The following is a 22463-nucleotide window of genomic DNA, read 5'->3' as shown; positions in this document are numbered from 1 at the left end:
GTGTTGTTCATATTAAATCTCCGTCATCTCCGAGTTGTCGGTGGCAGAACGATAATGGGCAGATAAAGAGAGAGAGAGAGAGAGAGAGGAGGGTCCGCGTGGGCGAATTACGTCATACGCCCACCTGTAGCCCGCTTATATATATAGATATAGGATGCTAAAGAATATTGTCCATCTATAGGGTGTATCGGGGACGCGATACTTACATCTCGTTTCTTTTCCACCCTGTTTCTTCCGATTAGGAAAAAGAAAAAAAAAAAAAGAACGACGGACGTGAACTGAAATAAATTCGTCTGTAATTTTTTTAACAATTGCAAAATGTGTCGCGATAAAGCGCTTGCAAGAGCGCTTCCGATCAACAAAAACGATGCGCAAACTTAAACAATTTAAAAGTTTGCAAAAGTTCATATCTTTTTTGCTTTGCTCGATCAGAAATGTTGCTACGAATGTTGTAATCGAGCGTCGTGTGCGAGTGTAAAAGTTTTACATCGCCAGAGAAAATGTGAAATGAAATTTGTTGAAGCGCGAAACATTGTTTGGAGAACGTATATAGGGACGGGAGTAGAACTTGAAGACGACTTGAAGGAAAAAAAAGAGAAGGGACACGGGGTATATAATGAAAATACCGGGGGTGGAAGGCGGCGCCGGCCGCACCCCGACGTCGCGACGTCAGTCGTCGTTTCCAGCGTGGCTCAACAAGTACACGCGGCGCCGATAGCTACGGATACGGACAATTCAAATTTTTGGAAAAAACCCGTGAGCGTGGATTTTTCAAAACCGTGCGATTGTTCAACAATGAAAACGCATTAGGAGACAAATTTATATCTCGCAACTTCCCCGGCGAGAGACAAGACTTCGCAAATCGTCTTTTCCACAACGATTATCAATCAACGAAATCTAAATCTTAATATCCCGCACAGAGAGAAAGTAAGTAAGTGTAAGAGTTCAATGATTTATATTAAACACAAATTTTTACTTTTCTCGCAATTGTTCGAATTTTTCGCTCAATTTATTTACTTCACAAAAAAATCTGTTTTTCTTCGTTCTTGAGACGTTGACAAGTTGAAGAAATAAATTGTAAAAAACAATAATTTATAAAAAAAAACATTAAAAAGAAATACGTCTGGAAAATTTGATGTTTGCGTGTAAAAAAAGAACCTAATAAAAAAAATGAAATTTCATTGTGTCGTAGGGAAACGAAATAATGCGGTCTAAGGTGACGAACGAGAACACCTGGGGAACCAAGTGGGCCACGGAATCGTCAGAGAGCGGCGGTAGCGTAAGGCGTGCGGCGGCGAGAAAAACGGAATCGTCGAAGTTGAAATTGTCAAAACCCGCCCGGGGAAATACAGCGCGGGAAAGAACTCTCAGGAGGTTGGAGAGCAACGAACGGGAGCGTATGCGGATGCACAGTTTGAACGACGCTTTTCAAGTACAATATATTATACACAGACATATATATATATCGCGTATTAACTTATTAACGAAAGAAGAAACCGATTAAAAAGCGATGAAAAAACCGACGCGCAAAGCGGGGCGCGCTCTGCTCTCATTTTTTTTTGTAAGACGTATCGAAACCTAATTTTTTTTTTTTTTGTTCCAGTCCTTGCGCGAGGTGATTCCGCACATCAACAAGGAGAGACGGCTCTCGAAGATCGAGACGTTGACTCTGGCCAAAAATTACATAGTCGCCCTAACCGACGTGATATGCGCGATGAGAAGCGAGGAACGATCGGAGGATCAACAGACGATCAACGGTCCCGTTGCGAGTCCTCAGGACTCGTCAAACAGCACCGAACAGCAAGTCGAGTCGAGCACCGTTCGCGTGAACATTCCCATCACTTCCAGATCTTGCGGATCGGAGGTTCAGAAGTTTTATTAGAACAAATCATTCGGATAACACGAACAAAGGATTTCAGAAAGAAAATCACGATAACGACCTGAAAATTATACGATTTAAGATATTCATTCGGCTAGACACTCGATTAGTCTTTCTTCTTTGATCTTGTGCATGCATTTGCGTAAAGAAAAAAAAAAAAAAATTGTTCATCTCTTCTCTGTGTAAAGTTTTAACAGAAAATACATATATATATATATATATATATATATTTTACGTGCGCGCTCGCACGCGCGCGACTGAGATAATAATCTTAAGAAAATACTAAATATGTGCCAAAAAAAGAAAGATGGTATTCACCACAGAAACGAAAGTCAAAAAAGAAGAGAATAATATTACATATATACATATATAGAGTATATATACACACAAATATATTAATAGTTATATATACTATATTTTTTATTTTTTATATCATATACATCATGTTATATATACATATATATCATATTAGTTTATCGCATGTGTGGAATATTATTTAGAAAAAAAAACACAAGGTATAAATTTATATTTACGTTTTTTTACGTGTGTGCGAAAAAAACTAAAGAACAAATGGCTGGATGGATTTTTTCTCACACGCGGTGAAATGAGTCACATGCGACTGAGTGTAAAAGATTTTTTATTTTGCACATTATTATATACACAAGAAAATGTTTTTATTAATTTGCAAAATCTTCATGTTTGTTAAAAAAAAAAAAAAATCATTTTACATTCTTTAGGTTGCGCGTCAGTATAAAAGTATATACAGCGACAAATACGGGCTACGGAATTGTATAATATAAGAAATTATATAATTATATTATACACATCATATACAAATATATACACTATTGTATATATTATATACAATATATAAAAAAATATAACGTATATTATTTTTTCTCTCTCTTTCTCACAGAGAGAGAGAGAGAGAGAGAGAGCGAGAGAAAGATTTCAATAAATAAATTATTAGTTGAAAACAAATTGTTATATTTGTGAAATTATTTACATTAGAATATAAATTATTATATTAGAGTTGAAAACTCTCGAGCGGAAATTTTAACGATTTCTTTTTTAATTTTTGTACAAATTGTGCACGCGATTTTTTCTCTTTGGTACTTTCTTCACGATAAATACTTCGCTTCATGATAAAAAAAAAAAAACAATTATATCATTTGTACAATACGAATTTACAATCAGCCACTACCGAACGAAATAGGTTGCGTCGTCAGGTCTTGCAAATTGACCAGTACCGCCGTTTTCGTTTCCGAGAACTTCGGAATGCATATCAATCTGACCGTTTGTCCCTCATCTGCGCACGACATACGCAAAATCATTACACATTACAACGCAATCTTGAACGGACAAAATTTATTATATTCTTACCTGTAACCAGTTTCGTATCGTATTCGTTCATGTTTCCCGCAAAATATATGTCCGGGCATTCTCTCATGACAAACGGATCGTTTTCAAAGAACGGATAAATCGATAGCGTGTCCGGTCCGGTTGGAGCGTAATGTCTCCAGGTCAGAGTACGCTCCAGCCACTCCAACGGAGACAACATCTCGGACAACCCAGCGACCTTCATTATGTCTGCGATCGGCCTGCCGCATGAACCAGCCACGACGCGGCCTCCGATATCTCCGATCCAAGGATTGGTCGCACCGTGCATGCTCTTGAACCTGCATATACATATATATGTGTGAAGTGATAGAAGCTCGAAACGGTACTTGCGAAACATAAATTGTATGTTATGTTGGCACCTGGCCGACTTTTGCAGAGTGCACGGATGAAAAGGTTGCTGAGGCATGCTGTGGTTGCAAGCGGGATCGAATTCCCCCGGCATAATCACGACGCAACAGCATCGAAGAATACTGCTGAGAAAAAGATCCAGCTTGTACATCGCTATTACATCCTCTTTGATCTTAAGCTCGTCGTGCGATTTTATCTCGTGATAACCTTTGTGACTGTAAATCTTCGTAGAGGAACGAATGGAATTTCCTATTCGATCATTACAGAGGATTCGCTAATTTAATTCAGATCAGAAAATACAATCATCATCATTCTTACCGGCAATAATAACTCTGGCGACCACTGCTTCTTCCGCTTGGGCGTCGCTATTTCCTATCATGCCGGTTATCCATTCCAGAAGCAAATCCAAACTTAGCTCGTCTGTGTTATTAACCAAATCCAATCCAGATATCAGCAGAATCTTCCCGTCATCGATCATCGGACCTATCGACATGCTAGGTTTCGGACAATATCCTGGAAAACACCAATCGTCCACCTGAGAGAAAAATTTTTGCATCAGCAAAATGAGAGATATCTCTAATTGTGTAAAAGCAATTAATAATTTATAAACATATATATACTTGGAACGTTCCGTTTTCCAATTCTTGGCCGAGTACCGCGCAAACAAGACCCGTTACCACTTGTTGGCTACTCATGTGATTTCCCACCAATCTTACACGCAATGTCTCGTCTTCAAGAAATAATTTGTCGTCATTGGACGCGTAATTGTTGCTCGGCTGCACTTCTATCTGCAGCTCTTTGCTGAGATCTTTCAGAATGGAAGGTTTGAGTTTTTGATCTTTGTAGATTATTCCTATTAAGATGTAAGATCGTCCCGGTCTCTCCAGATCCAAACGCGAAACCTCAACGTACGTACAGTTGTCTGTGAAAAAAATAAAATTAAGCACACGATAATTGTTGTAAACAAATCCCCTTGACGCAAAGGACTATACACAAGGACTTACTCCATTTTAATTTTGCTTTGCGCAACGTATCCTCTCGCAAATCGTTCAGTCTTGCTGTGTACACGTTGAGATCATTGTTGTCATACTTTCTATCGGACAATTTGAATCTGCCAAAATCCTTGAAAGACACAATTTTCCGTTTGTAATTGCACAAGTTGTCGCTCTCCATTTCTCTCGCAGGAGCGGAGAGACTTCGAGACTTCTTTGATCGCAAAAATCGTCAAAGAGATTAGATAATAATCCAAACAAAAAAAAACCAAAAAACATATCTACGTTCCGTTGTTTTTTTCTGCATTGTTAGCTTTTGTTTTGCGAGAAAGAAACGTGCGTTTTAAAAGAAAGAAATCACACCGAGCAGCAAAGATTTGAAAGCTTTTTTTTTGAATGTTGGCTCCACATACAGGTTTGGACTTTGTCCGTGGACTTTAAAAATAAATATATATCATATGATCGTGTTATTACGTCACGAGATTTACAACCTGCACCTTCTGCACCTTCAGGCGCACTTCAGTGCTCAAACCAACTACTGCTATGTCCGGAACTACAGAAATCATCTGATAATCTGATCACCCGACTTGGTTCGTGACCAGTTCGCGTGGGTCTGTGTTGGGGTGAGGGTTGATTTTTCGTCAACAAGGCACTTTTTGACTCGAGAGACAGAAACGACACGAAAAGTTTTTTCCCTCCTCACACGTTCTTCTCACTGGCACGACGAAAAAAAAAAAATATGATACCGAATTGCATCAGGAGCGTGGCCGCGCAGTCGTCCCGGCGAAACGTAAGTGCACACGACAACGGAGCATCCAATCCGTGTGACCTCTAATTAGCGTCAGGGTCTCGCTAGAAAAATCCCACAGATTTTGCCAATCGCAACATGTTAAATTTCATGAGATCTTTTTCCTTTATCATTTCGCATACTCGCCAGTTTGGAAGCTGGAACGAGGTAATTATGTCACTGCCGACTTTCTCTCCGATGTGTTACAGCTCTTCTATCGATATTGTTGCCACTTGTGTGTGTGTGTGTGTGTGTCTGAATTTTAATTAATTTTCATTCTCTTTAATCGGTCGATTGAATTGATCGAATAAATCAAAAACAAACGAGAGAAATTCTTCGCGTTGATAAAATCACAAATGATAAAATACATAAAAGGCGGATGAAGATATGAAACAATATTTGGATTAAAGTGCCGAATAAAAAATGTTCAAAACACAAATAAATCATGTTTCCGGGAACGTTTTTCAGTTTTATTTTGAGCCATATTCAGCCGATAACAAATAATCACGCACAAGAAAAAATGCAATAAATAAAGTAAAATAAAAAAACTTGAGAGATCTGCTCAACGCACTCAAATGTCACATATATATAATATATATATATATATATATATTCACAAGTGAGTTTTTAAATTGCAAAACAAATAATGTTTCAGCTTTACCTTAAGCCATATTTTATCCGATACCAAATAATTAAAAGAATTAGAAATGTATGTCGATATACTTATGTGCTGTTTAGTTATTTACTCTTTAATTGTTATATTTGAAAAGTGTTTGAATATGTGATATTCAAGTGCGTACCTATTTGTTTTATTTGACGCTTTGATCAAGTCATTGCTTCATATTTGCCCTTTATACTTTCATATTTGTCACCGAGCAAATATTTTAACAAGAGTTACAGCACTAAACTATGCAAGCACAAAACAAAACAAAACTCGCAATTGTTACACAATTTCACAACCGCATTACAGGCCTTCTAAAAACTATCTTTCTTTGTTTCACACTTAATGAGCAATTAAGAAAAAAGATAAATTTCATGCATTAAGTTACGTAATGCATAAATTTACGGATTTATTGACGGATCGCGATTATTTCTAGGTGGCCTCATTTTTCTTGAGCAAGAAAAACAATTATGCCACCGAGGCTTCCTTCGAGACCAAACCTTTCCGTCTACACAAATTGGATAGCGGACCGTCAACTCAAGTTACGGTGACTCGAGACGATGCCATCAACCTGTTCAAAGAGTTACACACGATACGACGTATGGAAACAGCTGCTGGCAATTTGTATAAAGAAAAAATTATTCGCGGTTTTTGTCACTTATATTCTGGACAAGTAAGAACTGTGTCTTGCGTACAACACATTTTTGTCTTAGGATCATCCGCTTGAATATTATTTCGCAACTCTTTCTTTGCTCTGTTATCTCTTACAGGAAGCTTGCGCGGTTGGCATGAAAGCCGCAATGAGATCTCAGGATTCTGTGATCACAGCTTACCGCGCACACGGATGGACTTATCTGATGGGCATAGAACCGCTTGGTGTTCTTTCAGAGCTCACGGGCAGACAAGGCGGCAATGCCAGAGGCAAAGGTGGCTCGATGCACATGTACTCCAAGAATTTTTACGGAGGAAACGGTATCGTTGGCGCTCAGGTCGGTATATATTGGTTGTAAAAAATAATATTCAACATATATGTGATCGTGACGCAAACAATTTCAATGTTCGATACTTGATTTTTTTTTTTAATTAAGGTACCGCTGGGAGTCGGAATCGCCTTTGCACAGAAATATCTGAATACTGGCGGTGTCTGTTTAACGTTGTACGGTGACGGCGCCGCTAATCAGGGACAGGTGTTCGAGGTTTATAACATGGCGAAGCTGTGGGACGTGCCCTGCATCTTCGTTTGCGAGAACAACGGATACGGGATGGGTACCAGTGTGGACCGTGCCGCGGCTAGCACGGAATATTACACCAGAGGCGATTATGTTCCCGGAATACGGGTATACAATAGATGTTTCTCTTTCTGAGAAGAATTGATATTTTTATTTTTATCTCACACATTAACGTATACAGGTAGACGGAATGGATGTGTTGGCTGTGAGAGAAGCCACGAAATTTGCGATAGATCATTGCACAACCGGTAAGGGACCGATCGTCATGGAGACCGTGACGTACAGATACAGCGGTCACAGTATGTCGGATCCCGGAACGAGCTATCGTACGCGAGAGGAAGTTCAGGAAGTTCGGCAAACTCGAGATCCTCTGACCAGCTTCAAAGAAAGAATTCTGAACGCCAATCTCGTTACCGCAGACGAAATCAAGGTCAGTGAACAATTTTTTTCTGATAGATTTCTGTGATTAAAATTCAATAATTTTTGTTAGTAATATTTATTTGCTTGCTGTCTCATGTACAGAAAAAAAACAAACGTTATTCTTTCACAGACAATAGAAGGTGAAATCAGAAAAACTGTAGATGATGCCGTGAAGGCCGCTAAAGCTGACAAGGAAATTCCAATGGCCGAACTCACTGCCGACATTTACTCGATGTGCTTAGAGAAAGAAATTCGAAACACAACTCCCTTCAATCCTCTACCGCATATCAGAATAGGACCGGCTGTCAACGCTTAAAGTTGCTCAAAAACTCATTTTTTAAAGCATTGTATATTTTACAGCCACGTATATCAATCTTTAATGTTTATAGACTAGTATAGTATACTGGTTGTATAAACATATATATATATATATATATATATATATATATATAGCATATATATGTATATATACAATAGAATCACATTACTTTTGACAATCCGGGCAATATTGCATATTCACGCTTCACACATTTTTTTTTTCTTGATTCAAGAATGTACATACCTGTAATTACTTCGTTAACTAGTTAATTTATGAGAAATTAATTCAAATGCAATTCCTAGCGGATTGATGTATAAAAAACAAAAAAGAAATATCTATGCTTTCACATAAATGAAAACGAAGCTAAATTTATTTATTATTTTGGTTTATTTTTCATAGACCACCAAATTGCCTAAAGAAGACCTCCCGTTACAATACGATGTTAAAGATCTGAAACGTTTGTTAATGTAATTGTAAAGCAATAAAATTTTAAAAAGCAAATTTATGGACAGGAGAGAAACACCCTTTTTTCAGAAGTTCTTTCTCAGCACGTGTCCGTAAAGCCAGTGGTGATGTTTTTTGCTTGCTGGATTTAGAAAATAATATAAAACAAACAAAAAAAAATCATTGATTTTAATTGAGGACGCGTAAAATGGTAACTAATAACCGATTCAAAGGAAATCTAAGAATGTGCGATCAAAATCTCGCTACAAATGTTTTGAACCATCGTACCAGTCTTTAGTGAAAAATTGTTCGTAACTGGGATCTATATTTTGAATTATATCCTCGGTGTGTCTAACATTTTATAATAATTGTATTGAATCAGATAAAAAAACGCAAACTTAATTTTTTATTTTGAAAAACAATAAACTATCGATTTATATAATTTACATATTAGAAAAAATATATATATATATATTTTAATAAATGTATATATATATATATAAATATATATATATGTATATATATTTCAAACTAGCGGATTGGCGGGACACTTGCTAATAGCCAATGGCGGTGGAGTGAGTGGTAAGCTTTTTGTTTAAGGGAGAGATGCGCAAAACAACAGAATAACGTAAACCCTATCTACACTTGATTCAATTAGAGAAGAGAATTTTACTGCGCATAGGAGAAGAAAACCGAGGAAAGAGTAGGGATAGCGTTGGGCGCGTGTGGGATTGGCGGGACGCTTGCTGACAGCCAATGGCTGTGAAGTAAGAAGACTTTTTTTTAGTAGGTAGGGTAATGTGCGCGAAACGGACGAGTTCTTGTTCGTCGAAATTCTCTTCTCCAATCGAATCCAATAACTTACTCGATACTAGCGCGTCGAGCGGAAGAGAGGACGTACTATAAAGTGTTGGCGATTTGAGCTTGTCGATTCCGCCGTCGTGACGTGACTGATTATATTTCTTTTGGTGGCGATCAGACGTACGTATGACTAACCAACGGAAACACGCACGAATTTGTTGATCCGGGAATATTTTGTGGAAAAAACAAAAAAAATCAAAAAAACAAAAAATGGCTCGAATTGCCGCCGTGAAGGAACATCTCGAGAAAGCGTTGAGGGACGAAAACAAGCCGTGGGTAAAATTACTTGTTCAAGCGGAAGGAAAGACCGGCATCGACCGTCTTTACATCTTTGTCGGTGAGTTGCTCCGACTTGCTCCGACAAGAATAATTACGTAGATTTCGCTCCTATTGATTGGTCGACGCTAACGCGCATATATTTAGATAATTACTAATTGCACCAAAGATAATTGTGCGATGACTTTGCATCTTCAAGATCTTTATTGTTACTTCAATTATTATTTTTTTATTTGATATATATATATATATATTTTTTTTTACTAATTTTTGTTTTTGATCGTGACATGATTATTATTATCACTCGACTCCTTGTTGCTCAACTGCTTCAATTATTTATTTTCATAATAGGTTCATTAGCAGTGCTAGCCTTGTATCTGGTATTTGGGCTGGGTCAACAGCTAGTGTGTAATGTGATCGGATTTGTTTATCCGGCATATCAATCTCTAAAAGCACTGGAAACCAGCAAGAAGGAAGACGACACAAAATGGCTTACTTACTGGGTTGTTTTTGCAGTATTCACCATAATAGAGTTCTTTTCTGAGTATATTGTCGTCTGGTTTCCATTTTATTGGCTGTTCAAGGTACAAAAATATTATTCCCAAAGATACAATTATTGTCTAAGAGCAACAATTAATAAATAATAAATTATGTTTATTAACAGTGCGTGTTTTACATATGGCTAATGGTGCCAACTGAGTACAACGGTTCCTTAATTCTGTATCGCCGAATCATCCGTCCAAAATTCCTTCAGTATCAACCTGGCGTAGATAAACTTTTGTCTGTCGCACGTGACACAGGTAAGTTAACGTCCTTTAGAAGAAATAATCTAATAATCTCTTAGAGAAAAATTTGCATGTCTCAAAGAGGAATATAGAATGTATTAATTTTTTTTTATAATATTAATTTGTTGATTTTGAAAAAAAGTATATTTATTTCAAAATAAGTATAAGTAAGACAATTATATGAATGCTTATTGTAGCAATAAAAACTGCGGCGGATGCACTGACCACTAAGCAAGATTAATGACTCTGCAAGTCAATCAAATAAGAGATCCATTTGGGTCTTTCCCCTTTTACTCATTCCTAGCAAAGGAGAGAGTGTGTGCGCGCGACGTTTATTAATTTTACTAAAGATTATTATTAATAGACGGTTTTGACATTAAAAAGTATAATGATAAGAAATTCTGAAAAAAATATAAAGAAATATATAAATTCCAAATATGTTTCCGAATAACAAACAATAGCAGGACCAAACAAATACGTATTTTGTGGAAAATTGCAGATTAAAGAACAAACACACAAATTTGCAAGAAAGAAAAAAAATCCTCTCTCTCTCTCTCTCCGAGAAAAATAAAAAACCTTTTATATACAGGAGTTTTTGTGTAATCTGAAAATGGGCGTTTTGTTTTCAGTTACAATCAGAATGTTGGAGTGTTTTTGAATTTGTAGAATAGACATGTTGTGCGTATTATTGCCATTTATTGTATAATCATTGATGATATATATTTTAGTGTATTTTACTAATTTTAGAGAAACGTTTCACCACACAATATACTAAAGTCTGATCAAGTCAGATTTAAAATGATTTTTTACCTTCTTGCAAATTAGCAAAACGGAATAATAAATATATTTATTGTATGTCAATAATTTCTCCGATCCCCAAAAATATTTGTAATATGAATTTCGGTTCAAACAAAATTGGTGAAACTGACTTACGTGAAAAACAATTTATCAAGTAAATTCTTAGTCGCGATAAACTGCGGGTGTGGTTGATCATGATTCAACAATCGAAACGCAACTATCCGCTAAGGATAGATAAATAATAAATAGCTCGAAAAAAATGAATCAAAATTTTTTTATTAAAAAAAATGTTGCCATTTAATCGTCACGTAATCTGTACATTTCGAAAAAAAAAAAAAAAAAGACGAAACTCTTTTCAAGAATTCAAGTCCGTTGGTTTGCGTGAGTGAACAACAAAAAAATGCAGCATTTTCTACACTTGTTTGAAATTTTACTTAATGTCTTTTTACTCTTCTCGTACGTTTACCCGTATTCTCGAATATAGCTTCGATCCTGAAGCGCGGGGACATTGTTAAGGTACATATTTTGCTCAAATTGAAATCATCGCCTTGTTATATTAAATGTAATTTAATAATTAAAATATATATGTATATATATATATATACATACATATATATATATATAAATTATATATATATATATTGTCCGATACAAAAAAGAGTTAAACGTTCTACGAGAATGTGGTGTGTACAGGTAAATTCTTTATGCCTTTTCTTCACGCTTAATATTCTTCATATGTGTGTGTTACTCATTGTTACGTCGGTGGAAAGAAATATATTGTGTAAGGTTTAAGCACACACAAAATTATGAATATTTAGAGATATTACAAATTGTGAACCGTTGTTTATATAAGCACGCAAAATAAAATATCTTTTTATTTTATACATATATTTTTTTTCTTCTTCCTCCTCTTCCTCTGTCCGTATTGATAATGAATACTACTGTGTGTATTCACAGACGGAAATCGGTTTCCTGCAACGTGCTCCTGTGAAAACGCCGGATAATTAGCAGCTTAGCTGTGTGCAGTTTTGTTAAAAAAAAAAAAAAAGAAATCCTAAAAGCCACAATTTACAACAGTAAGCGGATCAGAAATAAGAATGAAAATGTTTTTTTTTTTTTTTTTGACGTTTCAATGTGTGCAATTAAAAACAACTTTTACGATCTTTGAATTAGAAATTGTTGTGCCGCGCTCTTTGTTTGATCTACGAGTGGAAGTGCGAAGAAAAATTTATTACGTTTCCTTCAAGTGGAATTTTTCAGCTGCCAAAGCGAGTTTTCTTATGTGACGAATGGTGGAAGCGGCTGCGATCTGCACCTCCGGATCCTCCGAGCCCACCAGACGCAAGACGTGCTGTGTTGCAAAAAAAATTTCTTTTCAGTGACGAACAAAATTCCAGGTTTGTTTTTCGATTTTTCAAAAACATTTTTCTCACACTAATCGAAATCACGTCTATTCTAAAATATCGAACGATTTTTTTTTGTGTTGCATATGCGAGAAAAGTGAACGCCCCTTAGTCGTACCTTAATGACGCCGCAGGTGTGCATGGTCACACAATTTAATGGCTCCTTGCTCAAATGATACACCGCGATACAAACACCCTTCAACACGTCCTTGTTCTTGCTGGTCATATAATTAACGAGCGGCGCGACCGCGTTCAGCTTGCCGAATTCGTAATTATTCTGACCCCATTCGCAGCAGTACGCTATCGCCAATGTTAGATTCGCGCGCAAATTTTCGTCATCCTTTAAAAATAAACCGCAATATGTATTATACTCCGTGTGTGTGTGTGCGCGCAGTTGAAACATAAATTTAACCATCACAACAGGAGCAACGTGTCAATATAAATTTTGCTTTATGAAAATACGGACAATTTTTATATACATTCGATTTTTTTTTTACTTATCTTCTTATCGCGTGAATATATTTAAATAACACAGTAAAAAAAAAAATCATTAAGAAAAACTTCATATTTGCGAATATTCTTTTTTTTTTTATGAATTAATAAGCAAATTAAAATTACTCGCTTTTTATGTACTTTTTTTTTTATATACTTGTACGTAAATATAACGATCATGTGTTTTTTTTTTCATAAAGCAGCCGATATATAAGCCATGTGTGTCGCGTCGTAAATAGCGCGGAACTAACGGTCTCCACGAGGGCGGCCAGTTTCCTCACAACCCCGTGATCCGTCAAGATGCCGAGATTCTCAGGATCGGTGGCGATCTCCGCGATCATGGCGCAAACCGCGCCGAGCACTTCCGTGTTTGTGCTTTCCAGTAGGCTGACCGTGAGCTCCAAACCGCCCACGAAGGCGCGCACCATTTCGGGCGAGTCTTTGGCGTGTCTGATGCAGGGCACCAGCGCGAGACACGCGTTGCGCTTGATCACGTCGCTGGGATGCTTCAACAGAGACCAGACCAATCGCGCGCCGTCCAACCGGTGCTCGGTATCGTTGATGATGTCCATGCAACGCTCATCCACGGCGCACTCTTTCAACACAAGCGGCACGTTCTCCAATAATGGCTCGTACGTGGCGCTCAACAATCTGATCTGCAAAAGCAGTCCACAGCTGAAGTGCTTACCCTCTTCCCTCGCGTTGTTGCTATAATATGTTCGAATAACGAGGACACATCGAGATCGTTAACTCGATTAATCACACATCGAGAGAGAAACGAGTTTGCGAGAGAGCAAACTCGTTTCTCATTTTCGCACGCGCTAATCCAATTTTAGTCCCCTTGTTTGAAAATTATCGCGTATATGTATGTACGTACGCGCATAGGGTGTATCCGGTATATAACAGCCGTACGTCCACCACTCGCGGACGAGTGATAGAAAGGGAAGTTGTGCCGAATCGAAAAGTTTTGTACCACTTTGCAAGATTCGCGATAATTAACGAGTTCTTAATTAATAAAGATTCTCTCGAATGATGAGCGCGCATCACCACGTGCAAAAGGGTTTATATACCCAGATAGCCAAATGCGAAAACTCAATATCAAAAGCAAATCATTGTGTAGATTAAGTTGCTCGCCAATTGCTGTTGTGTTGTTTTTTTTATTTAATGCAACGAAAATGTTTTTGTCAATTTAGTATTTCAATATATGCTGAGTTTTGTTATCAATCAATTGTTGTAGCCAACGTTTGCGACATGTGAGTCAGCAATATATGCGAGCAATATATGAGCAATAATTTTTATTCATAAGTTTTGAGAAAAATAATACAAGTTTATTGGGGCGATGAGTTGTTGAGAACTTTGCTGTTATTATATTTTTTTGAAAACTGTGTTGCCGGCAAGAACATACTGAAAAAAGAGGATACGCCCTTTTGTTGCATTGCTGAAAACTTATGAGCAATATTTGCGGCAAGTTGCCAACAACTTTTAACTCAGTTGACTTGCAGACTGCCAACTTGCAGACAGTTGGCTATCTGGGATAGTTGCCACGAGAGAGGAGTTAATATTAACGGCGTATAAAATTTACGCATTAACATAAAAATCAATAGCTAACGACGATCAAAACGCGAAAGCATAATACGTGCGTTACATGCTGTTTGCTGTTAATTCCTCTCCCGAGTTGAGTTGCAACGCGCGCGTAGCAACCGCAAGGGCGCGAAACGCTGCGCCCGTGTCTCTCTTTTGCACGCTCATTAGCGGATATTTATTAATTAAGAACTCGTTAATTATTGCGAACTCTAATCTTGCAAACTACTAAGAGAACTTTTCGACTCTCTTATTCCTATCTGCTCGCGAGCGGATAATACGGCTATTATCGTACTCGGACACCTTGTATAAGACGCAATGGAATAGTTAAACGTAAACCCGCGTCGACAGGATTTTCTGCTTAATTAATTATTGAGAAGATACGCGATATTATATAAAAAACATATTAATTCTGTAAAAGAGAAAGGAAATATCAATTCTATAGATTTTTCACGTATGATGAAACATATCAGAAATGTTCTTCTCTCTCTCTCTCTCTCTTTTTTACATGTTGTCTTTTTTTCTTATATTTTTTTATTTATTTTTATATTTTTTATATCTTTCTTACTTTGTAGCTTACTTATATTTGTATTATCACTTACTCCATTTGTTTATTTGTGCGCTTGAGGGGTCTGTCCCAGAGCGCCTTTATAAATAAAGCACATATCTATCTATCTATCTATCTCTCTAGCTTATTTTAATTAAGTTTTAATTTTTATAAGACTGTAACTTTTAGGAGAAGATTTACGCAAATATATCTACTTATATGTGCTGAGAGCGTGAATGGAGCAAGAGACGAGTGCGGCAGCGGGTTCAAAGTTTTGACGTGGCAGTCAGAAACTATCAAAGAATTGAGAAAGTACTGTACCGAGAGTCGCTCGCGACTTTAATCTTTACCAGTTTTGGCAGACCCTCGTTAATTCTCAAGACGTCCCTGTTAGCGGGATCTTTGCAACATTCGGCTAGGGCGCCTACGATGTTGGCCAGCACCCGTTCGTCTTCATTTTCTTCGAGCAGCGGCACCAGAGACCCCACTAAGTTGTTCTGATTGAATCTCGTTACGTTCTCCGGACTGATGGCACACTTCCAGATACCGCCGGTTACCGCGGCCAGCAGACGTTTGTTCGCTCGCACCTCCTCGCTCTGTACGAGCTTGCAGAGCGGATCGAGGCCGCCCGCCTGGCGCACTATCGCCCGGGTCTCTCGATTCGACGCGCATTTGAAGATCGCCAGGGCGCAGTTCTCCTTCAGCTTCACGCTCTCGTTCTTCAAGTGGCGCACAAGCTCGTCAATGATGCCCACTCGCTCGAACTCTTCCCTGAAAATGTTCTGGCGAAACCACCACGCGCAACGGGAATTATTAATAACTTCTCCTCACGGAGGGGGAGGGGGGAGAATTGCATATCAAAATTCTCCGTGTACAAACAGTTCAAAACTAATTACACGTTTCTTTAATAGAGACGCGACGCAACAATGTATCGCGATATCGACCGTTTGAATTGTGTTATTAATTGCGTTTATGTAACGATAATTTATATTTTATGAACCATTTGCATATTTTATATTATATTGCGATGCTGAATTATTTTAGAGAATAAGCAAGCAAGATATTTTTAATTATAGGAGTTTAATTAGAGGAGTTATTTTAGGAAGTTCGATAAAACCAGATCGGCGCATTGCTGGACGACGCCCATGGTGGGTATGATCAATTGGGTGTGCTTAGATCTCAGGAAACGCGACATCAAGCGAACGACGCCGTGTTTGCGAAGTTCCTCCTTGACTTTCGGACTGCTACTCAAGGAATCGAGAACCTTGGCGCAACCAATGGCGACCGCGACCAGTTCCTTGCTAGTTTCGCTCAGCTCGTCGTACGAACGCCGAAGAACCTCGTCCGGCACGTCCATCACATCGAGCTGTGACGAAATCAGTCGATACACACCGGATATACATGTGGGTCACACAGAAAATATTTATATAAATTGTATTTGGAATAATGACCGGTGTGAAAAAAAAATGTTGAATAATAAAGAAGCTGAGCGATTATTTATTTATTTATTTTATATAGGTCGACTTCGATCGAAAAACTTACAATAAGCGGTATTCCACCGCGGATTCGTATCTGTTTTCGAGCTTTTCTAATTTGTGCTATAATTGCCATTGTTTCGGCTGCTAAAATCTGAAAAGACAAAATTACTTACGGGTCACGTGGCAAAATTAAAATAGTTAATTTTGTAATAAAATCTATCTTTTCTTTTATATTAAAAATTTAAATGTTAATTAAAATTAGATTCGATTAGATTTTTGGCACACGTTTAATAAAACAACAATTCGATTGTATCGAGCGAGAGAGAAAAGCTGAATTGAATTTTAAAATTGTAAATAGAACACACACACACACACACACAATTGATATTCGATAAGAAAAAGAATTAAAGAACAAGTGGTCATTAAAATTAGAAACGGCGAACGAGCAACCTGGATATCTCTGGCGGGATGCTTCAACATTTGAATCAATGGCGTCGTGACGTCCAAATCGATCAGATACCTCTTCATTTCGGTCGAAGTTGCGATTTGCAACAAGACCGACAACGAACCATTCTGACATTTGATGTCGTTCGTTTCAAGAAGGTTTACCAATATCTCGAGACCGCCCATTTCGTGAATAGCCTTCTGTATAACCTGTGGAGAACACAAGGCAAAACACATAGTAAAAGAATTATTTATTTCAATTATTTAAAATAAACATTTTAGTGCACTGAGAAAAACAAGTTGGCGAAGTAACAAAATAGTATTCGATTCACCTATATGCAGCGGTCACGGGCTGTCAATAAAATATTGATTAAATGTAAAGAAGATATCATGTTTCAATAGATATAATAATTAGATTATACCGAAAGACAATTTATATAATTGTTTTAGCAAAATTATAATTTGCTTAAATACAGGTAACTTTGAATGTAAAACACAATAGGACAACACAATATTTTGTCTGCTTATAAAAATTAAGCAGTTTGATTGAATGAAATACTTGGTACAAAGAAATTCAGATTATATTCAATTAAAGTAAATGAGAATTGCCTATTTCATCTTTTTTAACCTTTTCGCTCCGGGACTGGTCCATATATGGACCAGCAAGAAAAGCGAACGTAATAGATGTTTATAAGGTCAATTTAATGCACTCAATTTAGGAAAAAAATTGAAAACAATCCTGGTTACTTCTTTGACCTTTAAAATTAACTTTGAAGGGGGGGGGTAGCAGGTTATTATTAACTTTTTCAGCTAAAATGCGAGGTCAATTTTAAAGGAAAAATCCCCGGAAAAGGTTAAACAGTATCTTTTATTTGAAATTATCACAAACTTATGTTCGACAAAACAATTCATTCATTTAGTGAATTAAATATGTTCATTACCACTATTGTTAATTCAACTTATACGAATTTGTTATCTTTATTTTACCGTATGCTTGAATTAAAAAAAACCAAGTATTTCAGATAACAAACTGAAACTCAACTAAACGCATTTAGTTGAGTTAATAGTATTTTTTTCTCAGTGTGAGAATAAAATGTGTATTTTGAACTAATTTTCAAATAAATTGAAGTAAGGCAGAACCAGCCGATATAGGGGAGACTGTGGGGCTGGTTGTGACACGGGGGTAAAAAGTTACAACCTTAAATATAGCGGTGAAAAATAATTGCAACAACGACGATGACGCGTGACAGTTGTCGCGTTTGTTTCTTTTTTAGCTTTGATGTAGCACTTAGTTTTCATCACTAATCAAAGAGCTTGTAACTTTTTACCCGCGTGTCACAATCAGCCCCAGTCTCCCCTACGTAAGTTGCAGTTTTCGTTGAATGTTACAAAATTTCACGAGCACTCTTCTCTTCTGCGAACTAATTTTTTTCAATTTAGCGCAAATCATATTTTAAAGTAAATAAAAAAATGTGTTCGATTTACGCGTAAAGCGTGTAACAAACCTTGTTGGTAAGCTCATAGTCCTTCAGCAGACACAGTGACACCATAGTGGCAGTTTGGTTGCCACCCTTCATGTACTTGATGAGCTTCTGTATGTGCCAGAATTCGGACGGCAATTCCGGATGATCTTCCTGATATCTGTCCTCCTCCTCGCTCTCCGATTCGGCCTCGTCGTCCGAACTTTCCTCCTCGGCTTTTTCACTGATAAAACGTACTCGCGGGCCATAAACCTCGCCGGTGAGCAGAGCTATCCTCGGTTTCGCGGACTCTTGTTCGATCGTTTCCGCGATCTCCACTTCCGATCTATATATAAAAAACTACGCTTGTTGGTTCTACATATTTTTTCAAAAGTTTGTCTCGTAAAAAAAAAAAAATCATTCGTTTCCGTCACGTAAAAATTGTCAAGATAGCTTCGTGTTTCCGCGCGTGTAAGAAGTATAAGTAAGAGAATACAAAAGTCCTTACTCGATGTACTCCAAGTCTTGCGGAATCTCTTTCGCCTCGTCTTTCTTCTTCTTCGGAGGCATCTTGTCAGCGCGCTCGCATCGAGTTCAACAATTTGAAACTTTTTTTGTTCGCGACGTTTCTATAAATCCGCGTCAAAATATTTTGCTAATTACGCTTCGTTTTGACCGTCTCGCCCGAGAGGAGAGCGAACGCTTATCGATCAAACGACATTAGATTACTCCGCCATTTCGCTTCGTACAATCCGCTTTCGTTCAAAATATAAACAGAAATGAATATTGCGTTAAGAAGATTATAACGATTTGTATTTTCGTTTTATTTCGGTTAATGTAAGCGTGTGGCGCCGTTGTTGTATAATATTTTACATCGTCTGAAGTAAATCACTCTCGATGACGCGTCAGTTTCAATTTGGCGCAAATTCCCAGTCGCAAAATTTCCAGTTCGTTTTTCTCTCTCCTGGTTTTTCTGCCGGAAAATACCATTAAAAGGACACAACGCTTTGCTCAAACAATTATTGATCAATTCGCGGTCGCGCAAACAATATATATATATATATATATATATATCAAGTCGGTTTGTTAAATCATGTCTTCATCAATTTTGTTACTGTCGAATTTTATTTGACACGTAACCGATATCTATTTCGAGTAGAAGACAAATCATTTCAACAATTCAGGAATACAAAATGGAAACGGACCGCAGATACTCGCATTGATGACAAAACCCGTTTCCCGAATCGAATTCGAGTTCGTTTTTTTCGGCGAAAACTTTGCGAAATCGACATACCCACGTCGTTGCGACAACATCTCGGCGAATAAAAAAATATGCGTCGTCGTCGCGCGAGAAGAAGCGGAGGAAGATGCAACAAATTGTCAACCCAATTGACATAAACAAATGTTTATTATACATATTTATGCTTCTCCGTTTGCCGTAACTTTGCTCCTGCTGTCCTTCACAGCGTGGCTTTGCATATGTCGATACGGATTTGGTTACAATCTGACGGACAGAGAAGTAATTCTTCGAGAACGCGTATAAAATAATTAATTAACACGTAACACATGACAATTAACCCTTTGTGCGTGGACAGACATGGGACTCCTAGACCCAATTCACAAATTTTCAAACCTATAGGTGTCTCTAGTAAAACAGTTTTTTTTTAACGCTTATATCCTCGAAACTGCTAAACATTTTTTCAAAATTTGTTTTTTTCTTATCGACGCGGAAAAAGTTCAAACTTTTGATTAAAAAACAAAAAAAACAATTGATTTTTTGCTGAAAAATATTCAATCTCAAAGTCGCGTGGGTTTCACAGACTCAGTCTGTCCGACTGGTAGGACGTTTTTGAAGTCTGTCCGCAAAGAGTTAACATATAAAAAAATAAGTTTTCCACTTGCGTCTTTACAAACATTATTGAATTTATGAGAAATTATTATTATTATTATTATTATTTCCAGATTACCCGTTGGCTAGTGGTCTACTTCATTGTTATCACATTGCTGAACGTATTGCTGTTAGGACACATTCGCGTTTTTAGCAGTTATCCGTCGGAAATGGGTAGATAATCAGACACACACACACACACACACACTAAATAATTTGAACGAATGAAACTTTTGATATATTCGTGAAAATGATAGTCCCACACAGAACAAAAACTCCATTAGAGACGTCTATTAGACGTCGACAGCTCCTCATGCGACATCTAATAAATGTTTAATGAATGTCTGGATGTCTGTGTGGGATACTAGTGGAATAGAATATAGAAGTAATATCTCTTCCACCAAATTCCATTCTTACTGCTTTCCTTGGTATTGGATATTGGTGCATATTGGCGCAGTGGGCCCAACACTGTCGCCTATACTGGGTGTCCCAGAATTGCCGTACAATCTCTCGTAGGCAGGTAGAAGGAGTAAAACTGAGTCGAAAAGTCCTGAACCATTTTTTTCTATTATTTATAACAAAGGAGTAATTATTGAGTAAATCAGGCCAATCAGCGCAGACCTTTAGCCAGACGCACGTCAGTGAGCCGCGCGCCTGGTGTGTGCGAGCGCTCACTGACGTGCAGACCTGGCTAAAGGTCTGCGCTGATTGGCCTGATTTATTCAATAATTACTTCTTTATTATAAATAATAGAAAAAAATGGTTCAGGACTTTTCGACTCAGTTTTACTCCTTCTACCTGCCTACGAGAGATTGTACGGGACACCCTGTATATGTAGTTGGAAAGGCACTCATATACTTCAGGGATTATATTACAAAAAAAAAAAAAATTATATAGAAAAAATATATATAAGACTATGAATATCGACGCCTTTTACAAATATTTGTGCCAAACGTGAAATTATCGATTCTGTCAATTCTATGTTGTAGTTTGCGTGCGGAGTCGCTAGATGGCGCTACTTGTATCAGTCGGGACAGAGTCGATTTGCGTCGTTCGTGATCGAGGTGTGTGAGGGGCAGGATATTTTAATTTACGTGTAAACTGTTGTCCTTTTTAGTGATTTTCCTTAAATAACTTGGTTTGCAGAAAACGTGAGAAGTATGTCTTCTTGGTCGTTAAAATTAGTCGTTTAAGATAGCACGTTTGTTCAATAGAAAATCCGCGAACCTAACCTAACCTAAAAAATCGAACGGTCAAAGATTTATAAAAAGCAGAAAAAGTATGATAGAAAATCCGATTGTGCGGATCGAAAGCGCGATTTAAATGCATCTCTTAAAAAATAATAAATATAGAAATAAGTAAATAAACAGATAACAGAAAATTTTATTTTTTTCTCGCAGTGTAATATTATTTGCAAACAAAGTTGTAAAGATGCGCGGGTAAAGTTGTAGTTACGCAAAATTTGTTTTTTCTTTTTCCAGATGGGTCTCGCGCGACACGTTCAGTTTATAAGCCGCACGGTATTGGTCCAGAACAACGACGTGGACAAGGCGTGCCGCGTATTAAATCGCATTCTGGCCAAGGAGGACATCTTCGGTCAATTCAGACGCACCAGATACTACGAGAAACCGTGCCAGGTCAGACGTAGGATCAACTACGAGAGGTGCAAGGCGCTTTACGACGAGGACATGAGTCGAAAGATAGAATTTCTTCTAAGAAAGAACAGAACAGATCCTTTCCCGGGTGCATTGTAAGATTCGCAGCTTCTCTACTTTAAATTGTGCTAAGTTATGTACATATATATGATACAACAAATTCACAAATAGATTATTTATATAAACGCTGTATCAGGAAATATATAAAGTTCTCTCTCACAGCGATGGTTACTCTTACCGATTTTTTACATATATATCAAGATATTTAATTTTATAACTAATTTAAAGAACCTTACGGTGTTTTTTTTTTTTTTT

At 37.4% G+C, this 22463-nt stretch overlaps 6 protein-coding genes across 9 annotated transcripts; 4 read left to right on the top strand and 2 right to left on the bottom strand.

The window, feature by feature from the left end:
• The first annotated feature begins 697 nt into the window (after positions 1-697).
• Positions 698-2030, top strand: LOC109856797 (protein dimmed-like). 2 transcript variants are annotated; one of them, XM_020432461.1, is made up of 3 exons: positions 698-927; positions 1193-1432; positions 1604-2030. In XM_020432461.1, the coding sequence occupies exons 2-3, from the start codon at positions 1205-1207 to the stop codon at positions 1880-1882; spliced, it is 507 nt and encodes a 168-aa protein (XP_020288050.1). In that variant the 5' UTR covers positions 698-927; positions 1193-1204; the 3' UTR covers positions 1883-2030. The 2 variants fall into 2 exon arrangements, with proteins under 2 accessions (XP_020288050.1, XP_020288051.1); XM_020432462.1 differs by having other exon boundaries at positions 698-931.
• Positions 2031-2856: 826 nt separating this feature from the next.
• Positions 2857-5117, bottom strand: LOC109856790 (DNA polymerase delta subunit 2-like). Its single transcript, XM_020432449.1, has 6 exons — positions 4633-5117; positions 4249-4550; positions 3947-4163; positions 3640-3877; positions 3263-3558; positions 2857-3188 (listed from the first exon to the last, which is right to left on the bottom strand). Exons 1-6 carry the CDS (start codon positions 4799-4801, stop codon positions 3073-3075), a joined length of 1338 nt encoding a protein of 445 aa, XP_020288038.1. The 5' UTR covers positions 4802-5117; the 3' UTR covers positions 2857-3072.
• A 15-nt stretch (positions 5118-5132) lies between these two features.
• LOC109856791 (probable pyruvate dehydrogenase E1 component subunit alpha, mitochondrial) lies at positions 5133-8548 on the top strand. 2 transcript variants are annotated; one of them, XM_020432451.1, is made up of 6 exons: positions 5133-5410; positions 6505-6741; positions 6839-7057; positions 7157-7405; positions 7479-7727; positions 7848-8547. In XM_020432451.1, the coding sequence occupies exons 1-6, from the start codon at positions 5360-5362 to the stop codon at positions 8031-8033; spliced, it is 1191 nt and encodes a 396-aa protein (XP_020288040.1). In that variant the 5' UTR covers positions 5133-5359; the 3' UTR covers positions 8034-8547. The 2 variants fall into 2 exon arrangements, with proteins under 2 accessions (XP_020288040.1, XP_020288039.1); XM_020432450.1 differs by lacking the exon at positions 5133-5410 and adding an exon at positions 5417-5575 and having other exon boundaries at positions 7848-8548.
• An 881-nt stretch (positions 8549-9429) lies between these two features.
• On the top strand, positions 9430-12082 carry LOC109856784 (receptor expression-enhancing protein 5-like). Its single transcript, XM_020432442.1, has 4 exons — positions 9430-9678; positions 9969-10201; positions 10282-10417; positions 10600-12082. The coding sequence occupies exons 1-4, from the start codon at positions 9552-9554 to the stop codon at positions 10641-10643; spliced, it is 540 nt and encodes a 179-aa protein (XP_020288031.1). The 5' UTR covers positions 9430-9551; the 3' UTR covers positions 10644-12082.
• On the bottom strand, positions 11062-19448 carry LOC109856783 (armadillo repeat-containing protein 4). Its single transcript, XM_020432441.1, has 10 exons — positions 19114-19448; positions 18651-18951; positions 17152-17355; positions 16766-16852; positions 16341-16589; positions 15574-16005; positions 13347-13751; positions 12722-12943; positions 12436-12551; positions 11062-12185 (listed from the first exon to the last, which is right to left on the bottom strand). Exons 1-10 carry the CDS (start codon positions 19173-19175, stop codon positions 12152-12154), a joined length of 2112 nt encoding a protein of 703 aa, XP_020288030.1. The 5' UTR covers positions 19176-19448; the 3' UTR covers positions 11062-12151.
• Positions 19449-19685: 237 nt separating this feature from the next.
• On the top strand, positions 19686-22379 carry LOC109856785 (28S ribosomal protein S21, mitochondrial). Of its 2 annotated transcripts, XM_020432444.1 has the most exons (4): positions 19686-20124; positions 20568-20667; positions 21483-21557; positions 21975-22379. In XM_020432444.1, the coding sequence occupies exon 4, from the start codon at positions 21975-21977 to the stop codon at positions 22245-22247; it is 273 nt and encodes a 90-aa protein (XP_020288033.1). In that variant the 5' UTR covers positions 19686-20124; positions 20568-20667; positions 21483-21557; the 3' UTR covers positions 22248-22379. The 2 variants fall into 2 exon arrangements, with proteins under 2 accessions (XP_020288033.1, XP_020288032.1); XM_020432443.1 differs by lacking the exons at positions 19686-20124; positions 20568-20667; positions 21483-21557 and adding an exon at positions 21564-21651 and having other exon boundaries at positions 21975-22378.
• Positions 22380-22463: the final 84 nt, after the last annotated feature.

Source organism: Pseudomyrmex gracilis, unplaced genomic scaffold (assembly GCF_002006095.1).
Source record: "Pseudomyrmex gracilis isolate BER0280 unplaced genomic scaffold, ASM200609v1 scaffold_135, whole genome shotgun sequence".
NCBI lineage: Eukaryota > Metazoa > Arthropoda > Insecta > Hymenoptera > Formicidae > Pseudomyrmex > Pseudomyrmex gracilis.
This window is presented reverse-complemented; position numbering and strand designations above follow the sequence as displayed.